We start from the raw sequence: 12144 nt of genomic DNA on the forward strand, positions 1-12144 counted from the left end.
GATGCGGGGTGTCCTGGATTAAAGGGATGATGTGGCAACCCTTGTGGGGTCATTGGGGAGTGATGATACCTTTCACGAGCACATACACTGTCCTATAGCTCTAGCTACATCTTCTCGGAACTTGCAAAGATAACCCTGCACGGAAATTGCAGTTTCTACTTTGTTCTGGCACATTGGGAGCAATGGTCTCCGGGAAAATGGCCGCCATTGGCAGACACTAATCGGTATTAACAGATGCTGCCTCTAGCAGACAGAACATAGGGCGCGTGCGTGTGTGTCCTTGAAGCGCATTCATTGGCCGCCGTGGGTAGAGCGCATCTTCCTCTTCCCGTGTAACTTTCACTCTGTTCCCGGCGGAGAGGATGCAGTGCCAGGCGGATGAGAATGGGGAGCTCACCGGTCAGAATACAGGAGTGGACTCCGCACTGGAGGACCTGGAGTATAAAAACTGTGAGATGGAAGGGATAGGGGACTCCGACATGGACTATGACAACCTGTCTGATCGCTATATTCCCTACAGGTACTGCTACACTGGAATGAAAGATCACATTATATTGGAGGACATTCTGACTGAATATTTACACTGGGCTTGGAAGATGTGAAATAGCTAATGCAGAAACATGGCAGGATTAGAGCTCACAATATATAGAGACGGGGGTGGGTGGAGTGTGGAGGATATTGCATCTGTCAGTGTGGGCAGTAGGTGCAGGGTGTGTGAGAAGGGCCTGTTGTTGTGGGTGTTTGGTGTGAGACCGATTGTTGTGGGCTTTGGGTGGGAGAAGGACCCGTTGTTGTTTGGGGGGGGGGTTGGGTGGGAGAAGGACCCGTTGTTGTTTGGGGGGGGGGTTGGGTGGGAGAAGGACCCGTTGTTGTTTGGGGGGGGTTGGGTGGGAGAAGGACCCGTTGTTGTTTGGGGGGGGTTGGGTGGGAGAAGGACCCGTTGTTGTTTGGGGGGGGTTGGGTGGGAGAAGGACTCGTTGTTTGGGGGGGGTTGGGTGGGAGAAGGACTCGTTGTTTGGGGGGGGTTGGGTGGGAGAAGGACTCGTTGTTTGGGGGGGGGGGGTTGGGTGGGAGAAGGACTCGTTGTTTGGGGGGGGGGGGGGGTTGGGTGGGAGAAGGACTCGTTGTTTGGGGGGGGGGGGGTTGGGTGGGAGAAGGACTCGTTGTTTGGGGGGGGGGGGGGTTGGGTGGGAGAAGGACTCGTTGTTTGGGGGGGGGGGGGGTTGGGTGGGAGAAGGACTCGTTGTTTGGGGGGGGGGGGGGGTTGGGTGGGAGAAGGACTCGTTGTTGGGGGGGGGGGGGTTGGGTGGGAGAAGGACTCGTTGTTTGGGGGGGGGGGTTGGGTGGGAGAAGGACTCGTTGTTTGGGGGGGGGGGGGGGGTTGGGTGGGAGAAGGACTCGTTGTTGGGGGGGGGGGGTTGGGTGGGAGAAGGACTCGTTGTTTGGGGGGGGGGGGGGTTGGGTGGGAGAAGGACTCGTTGTTTGGGGGGGGGGGGGGGGTTGGGTGGGAGAAGGACTCGTTGTTTGGGGGGGGGGGGGGGGGTTGGGTGGGAGAAGGACTCGTTGTTTGGGGGGGGGGGGGGTTGGGTGGGAGAAGGACTCGTTGTTTGGGGGGGGGGGGGGTTGGGTGGGAGAAGGACTCGTTGTTGTTTGGGGGGGGGGGGGGGTTGGGTGGGAGAAGGACTCGTTGTTTGGGGGGTGGGAGAAGGACTCGTTGTTGTTTGGGGGGGGTTGGGTGGGAGAAGGACTCGTTGTTTGGGGGGGGGGGGGTTGGGTGGGAGAAGGACTCGTTGTTTGGGGGGGGGGGGTTGGGTGGGAGAAGGACTCGTTGTTTGGGGGGGGGGGGGGTTGGGTGGGAGAAGGACTCGTTGTTTGGGGGGGGGGGGGGTTGGGTGGGAGAAGGACTCGTTGTTTGGGGGGGGGGGGGTTGGGTGGGAGAAGGACTCGTTGTTTGGGGGGGGGGGGGGGGGTTGGGTGGGAGAAGGACTCGTTGTTTGGGGGGGGGGGGGTTGGGTGGGAGAAGGACTCGTTGTTTGGGGGGGGGGGGGTTGGGTGGGAGAAGGACTCGTTGTTTGGGGGGGGGGGGGGGTTGGGTGGGAGAAGGACTCGTTGTTGTTTGGGGGGGGGGGGGGGTTGGGTGGGAGAAGGACTCGTTGTTTGGGGGGTGGGAGAAGGACTCGTTGTTGTTTGGGGGGGGGGGTGGGAGAAGGACTCGTTGTTTGGGGGGGGGGTGGGGTGGGAGAAGGACTCGTTGTTTGGGGGGGGGGGGGGTTGGGTGGGAGAAGGACTCGTTGTTTGGGGGGGGGGTTGGGTGGGAGAAGGACTCGTTGTTTGGGGGGGGGGGTTGGGTGGGAGAAGGACTCGTTGTTTGGGGGGGGGGGGTTGGGTGGGAGAAGGACTCGTTGTTTGGGGGGGGGGGGTTGGGTGGGAGAAGGACTCGTTGTTGTTTGGGGGGGGGGGGTTGGGTGGGAGAAGGACTCGTTGTTGTTTGGGGGGGGGGGGTTGGGTGGGAGAAGGACTCGTTGTTGTTTGGGGGGGGGGGTTGGGTGGGAGAAGGACTCGTTGTTGTTTGGGGGGGGGTGGGTGGGAGAAGGACTCGTTGTTGTTTGGGGGGGGGATTGGGTGGGAGAAGGACTCGTTGTTGTTTGGGGGGGGGGGGGATTGGGTGGGAGAAGGACTCGTTGTTGTTTGGGGGGGGGGGGGATTGGGTGGGAGAAGGACTCGTTGTTGTTTGGAGGGGGGGGGATTGGGTGGGAGAAGGACTCGTTGTTGTTTGGAGGGGGGGGGGATTGGGTGGGAGAAGGACTCGTTGTTGTTTGGAGGGGGGGGGGATTGGGTGGGAGAAGGACTCGTTGTTGTTTGGAGGGGGGGGGGGATTGGGTGGGAGAAGGACTCGTTGTTGTTTGGAGGGGGGGGGGGATTGGGTGGGAGAAGGACTCGTTGTTTGGGGGGGGGGTGGGTGGGTGGGAGAAGGACTCGTTGTTGTTTGGAGGGGGGGGGATTGGGTGGGAGAAGGACTCGTTGTTGTTTGGGGGGGGATTGGGTGGGAGAAGGACTCGTTGTTGTTTGGGGGGGGGGGGGATTGGGTGGGAGAAGGACTCGTTGTTGTTTGGGGGGGGGGGGATTGGGTGGGAGAAGGACTCGTTGTTTGGGGGGGGGGGATTGGGTGGGAGAAGGACTCGTTGTTGTTTTGGGGGGGGGGGATTGGGTGGGAGAAGGACTCGTTGTTTGGGGGGGGGGGGGATTGGGTGGGAGAAGGACTCGTTGTTGTTTGGGGGGGGGGGATTGGGTGGGAGAAGGACTCGTTGTTGTTTGGGGGGGGGGGATTGGGTGGGAGAAGGACTCGTTGTTTGGGGGGGGGGGGGAATTGGGTGGGAGAAGGACTCGTTGTTTGGGGGGGGGGGGGGATTGGGTGGGAGAAGGACTCGTTGTTGTTTGGGGGGGGGGATTGGGTGGGAGAAGGACTCGTTGTTGTTTGGGGGGGGGGGGATTGGGTGGGAGAAGGACTCGTTGTTGTTTGGGGGGGGGGGGATTGGGTGGGAGAAGGACTCGTTGTTGTTTGGGGGGGGGGGATTGGGTGGGAGAAGGACTCGTTGTTTGGGGGGGAGAAGGACTCGTTGTTTGGGGGGGGGGGGTTGGGTGGGAGAAGGACCCGTTGTTGTTTGGGTGGGAGAAGGACCCGTTGTTGTTCGGGGGGGGGGGGTTTGGGTGGGAGTAGGACCCGTTGTTGTTCGGGGGGGTTTGGGTGGGAGAAGGACCCGTTGTTGTTCGGGGGGGGGGGGGGTTTGGGTGGGAGTAGGACCCGTTGTTGTTCGGGGGGGTTTGGGTGGGAGAAGGACTCGTTGTTGTTTGGGGGGGGGGGGGATTGGGTGGGAGAAGGACTCGTTGTTGTTTGGGGGGGGGGGGGATTGGGTGGGAGAAGGACTCGTTGTTGTTTGGGGGGGGGGGGATTGGGTGGGAGAAGGACTCGTTGTTGTTTGGGGGGGGGGGATTGGGTGGGAGAAGGACTCGTTGTTTGGGGGGGGGGGGGATTGGGTGGGAGAAGGACTCGTTGTTTGGGGGGGGGGGGGATTGGGTGGGAGAAGGACTCGTTGTTGTTTGGGGGGGGGGGGGGGATTGGGTGGGAGAAGGACTCGTTGTTGTTTGGGGGGGGGGGGGGATTGGGTGGGAGAAGGACTCGTTGTTGTTTGGGGGGGGGGGATTGGGTGGGAGAAGGACTCGTTGTTGTTTGGGGGGGGGGGGGGATTGGGTGGGAGAAGGACTCGTTGTTGTTTGGGGGGGGGGGGATTGGGTGGGAGAAGGACTCGTTGTTGTTTGGGGGGGGGGGATTGGGTGGGAGAAGGACTCGTTGTTGTTTGGGGGGGGGGATTGGGTGGGAGAAGGACTCGTTGTTTTGTTGTTTGGGGGGGAGAAGGACTCGTTGTTTGGGGGGGGGGGTTGGGTGGGAGAAGGACCCGTTGTTGTTTGGGTGGGAGAAGGACCCGTTGTTGTTCGGGGGGGGGGTTTGGGTGGGAGTAGGACCCGTTGTTGTTCGGGGGGGTTTGGGTGGGAGAAGGACCCGTTGTTGTTCGGGGGGGGGTTTGGGTGGTAGAAGGAACCGTTGTTTGGGTGGAAGGGGGGGCACGTTGTGGGTATTGGGTGGGAGAGGAGCCCGCCTGTTAGGGTTGTGCACTGGCATTAGCATCATGCTCTCCATACTTTAGAGTGCAGCTGTATGTATGGAATATTAAGTTCCACAAGGAAATCCATCAATCCCCATTGTAACCAATGGTGTCTACATTTAGTCACATGTTTGACACAGAATGGCTCACTCCCATATCAACTTTTCCTGTGTGTATTTTGTTCATATTCTAGATAAATATGTTAACAGTGGAGGCTACTGAGACCTTTATTGACTGTCCAAGATTTACTTAAAACATTTGGTAAAGTATCCCTTATTATTACATTGGTTTATATTACTCAGCTTGTATATGTGTTCTTTTCTATTCACAGAGAGAGGAAAGAATGGGCAGATGTGACTCCTGTCCCTCAAGATGATGGGCCAAACCCAGTTGTTCAGATTGTTTATAGTGAAAAATGTAAGTAGATACTTTGGTATGCCTGGGTTTATAATACAGCTATATTTTATATATAGAAAAAGGGAGACTTTGCAGCTTAGTCACAAAAAAGTGCCTGGTGTACAAAGCCACTGTTTAAATTCTAATGCACTTTCAATCATGCAAATAGTTGTGTGAGTTAGAAAATAAAGGATTGCAGAGAGAGAAATTTTAGTTTTTTAGACAAGCTTAACCACTTGCCGACCGCCTAACGTAGATATACGTCGGCAGAGTGGCACGGGCAGGCAGAATCACGTATATATACGTGATCTGCCTCCCGCGGGCGGGGGGTCCGATCGGACCCCCCCCCGGTGCCAGCGGCGGTCGGCATCTGACTGGGAGCGTCGGGAGGCGAGGGGGAGACCATCCGATCGTGGCCCCCCCCTCGCGATCGCTCCCAGCCAATGGGAATCCTCCTCTGCCTGTGTGTAGTTTCACACAGGCAGAGGATGTGATGTCATCTCTCCTCGGTCTGGCAGTTTCCGTCCAGCGCCGAGGAGAGAAGACATGTAAGTGCACAACACACAAACACACACAGTAGAACATGCCAGGCATACTTTACACCCCCGATCCCCCCCCCGATCGCCCCCCGATCCCCCCCAATCACCCCCCCCCCCTGTCACAAACTGACATTAGCAGTATTTTTTTTTTTTTTTTTTTTTTTTTTCTGATTACTGCATAGTGTCAGTTTGTGACAGTTACAGTGTTAGGGCAGTGAGTGTTAGGCCCCCTGTAGGTCTAGGATACCCCCCTAACACCCCCTAATAAAGTTTTAACCCCTTGATCACCCCCTGTCACCAGTGTCACTAAGCGATCATTTTTCTGATCGCTGTATTAGTGTCGCTGGTGACGCTAGTTAGTGAGGTAAATATTTAGGTTTGCCGTCAGCGTTTTATAGCGACAGGGACCCCCATATACTACCTAATAAATGTTTTAACCCCTTGATTGCCCCCTAGTTAACCCTTTCACCACTGATCACCGTATAACTGTTACGGGTGACGCTGGTTAGTTCGTTTATTTTTTATAGTGTCAGGGCACCCGCCGTTTATTACCGAATAAAAGTTTAGCCCCCTGATCGCCCGGCGGTGATATGCGTCGCCCCAGGCAGCGTCAGATTAGCGCCAGTACCACTAACACCCACGCACGCAGCATACGCCTCCCTTAGTGGTATAGTATCTGAACGCATCAATATCTGATCAGATCTATACTAGCGTCCCCAGCAGTTTAGGGTTCCCAAAAACGCAGTGTTAGCGGGATCAGCCCAGATACCCGCTAGCACCTGCGTTTTGCCCCTCTGCCCGGCCCACCCAAGTGCAGTATCGATCGATCACTGTCACTTACAAAACACTAAACGCATAACTGCAGCGTTCGCAGAGTCAGGCCTGATCCCTGCGATCGCTAACAGTTTTTTTGGTAGCGTTTTGGTGAACTGGCAAGCACCAGCCCCAAGCAGTGTCAGGTTAGCGCCAGTACCGCTAACACCCACGCACGCAGCATACGCCTCCCTTAGTGGTATAGTATCTGATCGGATCAATATCTGATCCGATCAGATCTATACTAGCGTCCCCAGCAGTTTAGGGTTCCCACAAACGCAGTGTTAGCGGGATCAGCCCAGATACCTGCTAGCACCTGCGTTTTGCCCCTCCACCCGGCCCAGCCCACCCAAGTGCAGTATCGATCCATCACTGACACTTACAAAACACTAAACGCATAACTGCAGCGTTCGCAGAGTCAGGCCTGATCCTTGCGATCGCTAACAGTTTTTTTGGTAGCGTTTTGGTGAACTGGCAAGCACCAGCGGCCTAGTACACCCCGGTCGTAGTCAAACCAGCACTGCAGTAACACTTGGTGACGTGGCGAGTCCCATAAGTGCAGTTCAAGCTGGTGAGGTGGCAAGCACAAGTAGTGTCCCGCTGCCACCAAGAAGACAAACACAGGCCCGTCGTGCCCATAGTGCCCTTCCTGCTGCATTCGCCAATCCTAATTGGGAACCCACCGCTTCTGCAGCACCCGTACTTCCCCCATTCACATCCCCAACCAAATGCAGTCGGCTGCATGAGAGGCATTTTCTTTATGTCCTCCCGAGTACCCCTACCCAACGAACCCCCCCAAAAAAGATGTCGTGTCTGCAGCAAGCGCGGATATAGGCGTGACACCCTCTGTTATTGTCCCTCCTGTCCTGACAATCCTGGTCTTTGCATTGGTGAATGTTTTGAACGCTACCATTCACTAGTTGAGTATTAGCGTAGGGTACAGCATTGCACAGACTAGGCACACTTTCACAGGGTCTCCCAAGATGCCATCGCATTTTGAGAGACCCGAACCTGGAACCGGTTACCGTTATAAAAGTTAGTTACAAAAAAAAGTGTAAAAAAAAAAAAAAAAAAAAAAAACACATACAAAAATATAAAATAAAAAAAAATAGTTGTCGTTTTATTGTTCTCTCTCTCTCTATTGTTCTGCTCTTTTTTACTGTATTCTATTCTGCAATGTTTTATTGTTATTATGTTTTATCATGTTTGCTTTTCAGGTATGCAATTTTTTATACCTTACCGTTTACTGTGCTTTATTGTTAACCATTTTTTTGTCTTCAGGTACGCCATTCACGACTTTGAGTGGTTATACCAGAATGATGCCTGCAGGTTTAGGTATCATCTTGGTATCATTCTTTTCAGCCAGCGGTCGGCTTTCATGTAAAAGCAATCCTAGCGGCTAATTAGCCTCTAGACTGCTTTTACAAGCAGTGGGAGGGAATGCCCCTCCCCCCCAACGTCTTCCGTGTTTTTCTCTGGCTCTCCTGTCTCAACAGGGAACCTGAAAATGCAGCCGGTGATTCAGCCAGCTGACCATAGAGCTGATCAGAGACCAGAGTGGCTCCAAACATCTCTATGGCCTAAGAAACCGGAAGCTACGAGCATTTTATGACTTAGATTTCGCCGGATGTAAACAGCGCCATTGGGAAATTGGGAAAGCATTTTATCACACCGATCTTGGTGTGGTCAGATGCTTTGAGGGCAGAGGAGAAATCTAGGGTCTAATAGACCCCAATTTTTGCAAAAAAGAGTACCTGTCACTACCTATTGCTATGATAGGGGATATTTACATTCCCTGAGATAACAATAAAAATGATTAAAAAAAAAAAAATGAAAGGAACAGTTTAAAAATAAGATAAAAAAATAATAATAATAAAGAAAAAAAAAAAAAAAAAAAAAAAAAAGCACCCCTGTCCCCCCTGCTCTCGCGCTAAGGCGAACGCAAGCGTCGGTCTGGCGTCAAATGTAAACAGCAATTGCACCATGCATGTGAGGTATCGCCGCGAAGGTCAGATCGACGGCAGTAAGTTTAGCAGTAGACCTCCTCTGTAAATCTAAAGTGGTAACCTGTAAAGGCTTTTAAAGGCTTTTAAAAATGTATTTAGTTTGTCGCCACTGCACGTTTGTGCGCAATTTTAAAGCATGTCATGTTTGGTATCCATGTACTCGGCCTAAGATCATCTTTTTTATTTCATCAAACATTTGGGCAATATAGTGTGTTTTAGTGCATTAAAATGTAAAAAAGTGTGTTTTTTCCCCAAAAAATGCGTTTGAAAAATCGCTGCGCAAATACTGTGTGAAAAAAAAAAATGAAACACCCACCATTTTAATCTGTAGGGCATTTGCTTTAAAAAAAATATATAATGTTTGGGGGTTCAAAGTAATTTTCTTGCAAAAAAAAATTATTTTTTTATGTAAACAATAAGTGTCAGAAAGGGCTTTGTCTTCAAGTGGTTAGAAGTGTGGGTGATGTGTGACATAAGCTTCTAGATGTTGTGCATAAAATGCCAGGACAGTTCAAAACCCCCCCAAATGACCCCATTTTGGAAAGTAGACACCCCAAGCTATTTGCTGAGAGTCATGTTGAGTCCATGGAATAATTTATATTGTGACACAAGTTGCGGGAAAGAGACAATTTTTTATTTTTTTTATTTTTTTTTGCGCAAAGTTGTCACTAAATGATATATTGCTCAAACATGCCATGGGAATATGTGAAATTACACCCCAAAATACATTCTGCTGCTTCTCCTGAGTATGGGGATACCACATGTGTGAGACTTTTTGGGAGCCTAGCCGCGTACGGGACCCCGAAAACCAAGCACCGCCTTCAGGCTTTCTAAGGCCGTAAATTTTTGATTTCACTCTTCACTGCCTATCACAGTTTCGGAGGCCATGGAATGCCCAGGTGGCAAAAAAACCCCCCAAATGACCCCATTTTGGAAAGTAGACACCCCAAGCTATTTGATGAGAGGTATAGTGAGTATTTTGCAGATCTCACTTTTTGTCACAAAGTTTTGAAAATTGAAAAAAGAAAAAAAAAAAATTTTTTTTCTCGTCTTTCTTTATTTTCAAAAACAAATGAGAGCTGCAAAATACTCACCATGCCTCTCAGCAAATAGCTTGGGGTGTCTACTTTCCAAAATGGGGTCATTTGGGGGGGGTTTGTGCCACCTGGGCATTCCATGGCCTCCGAAACTGTGATAGGCAGTGAGGAGTAAAATCAAAAATGTACCCCCTTAGAAATCCTGAAGGCGGTGCTTGGTTTTCGGGGCCCCGTACGCGGCTAGGCTCCCAAAAAGTCCCACACATGTGGTATCCCCATACTCAGGAGAAGCAGCTAAATGTATTTTGGGGTGCAATTCCACATATGCCCATGGCCTGTGTGAGCAATATATCATTTAGTGACAACTTTGTGCAAAAAAAAAAAAAAAAAAAAAAAATTTGTCACTTTCCCGCAACTTGTGTCAAAATATAAAACATTCCATGGACTCAACATGCCTCAAAGCAAATAGCTTGGGGTGTCTACTTTCCAAAATGGGGTCATTTGGGGGGGTTTTATGTCATCTGGGCATTTTATGGCCTTCAAAACTGTGATAGGTAGTGAGGAGTAAAATCAAAAATGTACGCCCTTAGAAATCCTGAAGGCAGTGATTGGTTTTCGGGGCCCCGTACGCGGCTAGGCTCCCAAAAAGTCCCACACATGTGGTATCCCCATACTCAGGAGAAGCAGCTAAATGTATTTTGGGGTGCAATTCCACATATGCCCATGGCCTGTGTGAGCAATATATCATTTAGTGACAACTTTTTGTAATTTTTTTTTTTTTTTTTTTTTTTTTGTCATTGTTCAATCACTTGGGACAAAAAAAATGAATATTCAATGGGCTCAACATGCCTCTCAGCAAATTCCTTGGGGTGTCTACTTTCCAAAATGGGGTCATTTGTGGGGGTTTTGTACTGCCCTGCCATTTTAGCACCTCAAGAAACGACATAGGCAGTCATAAATTAAAGGCTGTGTAAATTCCAGAAAATGTACCCTAGTTTGTAGACGCTATAACTTTTGCGCAAACCAATAAATATACACTTATTGACATTTTTTTTACCAAAGACATGTGGCCGAATACATTTTGGCCTAAATGTATGACTAAAATTGAGTTTATTGGATTTTTTTTAGAACAAAAAGTAGAAAATATCATTTTTTTTCAAAATTTTCGGTCTTTTTCCGTGTATAGCGCAAAAAATAAAAACGGCAGAGGTGATCAAATACTATCAAAAGAAAGCTCTATTTGTGGGAAGAAAAGGACGCAAATTTCGTTTGGGTACAGCATTGCATGACCGCGCAATTAGCAGTTAAAGCGACGCAGTGCCGAATTGTAAAAAGTGCTCTGGTCAGGAAGGGGGTAAAACCTTCCGGGGCTGAAGTGGTTAAAGAAGAACTTCAGCCTTTTCTCCCCAAAACAGATGAATTGTACATGTAAATGAATCACAACCCCACTTTTAGCTTATGTGTAACTTACCTCCTTTAGCTGTATACAGCAGGTTTCTGTGTCTGTGATGTCACTCCTTCTCCTGGCTTTATTTTAAAGTTCTCTGACGTCCTGCTTTCTCCCTTTACCAGTCCTGATGCTACATGTCCCATCATGCTTTGAGCCTTTTTGGTTTCAGGCTGGGCTATGGGAGTCACTTGTAGCAGTTCTGGGAGTTGATGTGGGTGGGTCCTAGGATTACCGTGGGTTTTTGAGCCTTCATATGGGTGATGAAAGGAAAGTATTGGAATTCAGCTCTCACCAATAGCAATCTATTCCTCTCTAGAGTGAACAGAGTGCTGTACAGCAGGGCGTGTAGCCTTAGAAACCATCTCTTGGACAATAAATGTTCTATTCTAGCTATAAAGGGCACAGAAATCTAAGACTGATCATACGATCATGTTGTTTTTTTTTTTTTTTTTTTTTTTTTTTCTGATTTTATCTCATTCTTTTTAACAGAGAAACAGCAAATTGTCTTTGCAGGCCTGATTTGTAATGTGTGTGTGTGTGTATATAGTGTTTACACACACACACACGACTCAATTTAGTCACACACAAATTTTTGGTTGTTGTAAAGTGTGTGTGAGTCACCAAACACACTCAAATTATTGTGAGCATAAACGCACACTCCTTCTACACAAAGTGTGAATGGGGCCTTAGATGCAAGGGTTCCCTACCGTACTGGAATCATTGTCGTCTTAGGGTTTGTTTAAATTATTGGTGTAAAAATGCATCACAACCACAAGGTTGTACCGCCCCCCAGCTGCTCCCCCTTTAGCTGAAGAGGCTGCAGCTGGGGGTGAACACATGCTATGACTGTGGTACTTGTCTTCATGGCTGTGGTGGGAACTCTACCTCCTGTTGTGCTTGGTGGGCACCACTGCCTGCCAGACCCAACCAATTCTAGTGAATGGAGCCACACTGCAATTGTGCACCATGTGCATGTTTGCAGTGCAGTACTGCAGCATTTAGGGGGTTGAAATAGGTGATGAGGAGGTGATACAAATCCTTCTCACCACCTGTCAAATGCACTCTGAAGAGTGATCCGAATTCAGTCATCCAGAAAAAGGGGAAATTTATCATACCTGCTCTTGTGTCATTCCTGTCTTGCAGCTTGCCAATGAATAATGGCCTATAGCAAGACTGTAGAGGAAGGACTATGGGAGGATATTTTGAAGGTGCTTCCTTCATATGTAAATGTATCAGTTCACA

General features: G+C 50.3%; 2 protein-coding genes across 2 annotated transcripts in view; one reads left to right on the forward strand and one right to left on the reverse strand.

The window, feature by feature from the left end:
* The window catches only part of LOC141107380 (thymosin beta-10-like), a 40987-nt gene extending 29911 nt beyond the window's left edge, over nucleotides 1–11076 (reverse strand). Inside the window, exon 1 of the mRNA XM_073598086.1 lies at nucleotides 10924–11076. The gene's annotated coding sequence lies outside the window, so the exon portion shown is untranslated. The remainder of the gene's footprint in view (nucleotides 1–10923) is intronic.
* FNTA (farnesyltransferase, CAAX box, subunit alpha) overlaps nucleotides 256–12144 on the forward strand; it is a 41396-nt gene continuing 29507 nt past the window's right edge. Inside the window, exons 1-2 of the mRNA XM_073598064.1 lie at nucleotides 256–520; nucleotides 4993–5078. Of these exons, the coding sequence (XP_073454165.1) occupies nucleotides 363–520; nucleotides 4993–5078 (244 nt within the window). The 5' untranslated portion in view covers nucleotides 256–362. The remainder of the gene's footprint in view (nucleotides 521–4992; nucleotides 5079–12144) is intronic.

The sequence above is a fragment of the Aquarana catesbeiana genome, linkage group LG01 (assembly GCF_042186555.1).
Source record: "Aquarana catesbeiana isolate 2022-GZ linkage group LG01, ASM4218655v1, whole genome shotgun sequence".
NCBI classification, from domain to species: domain Eukaryota; kingdom Metazoa; phylum Chordata; class Amphibia; order Anura; family Ranidae; genus Aquarana; species Aquarana catesbeiana.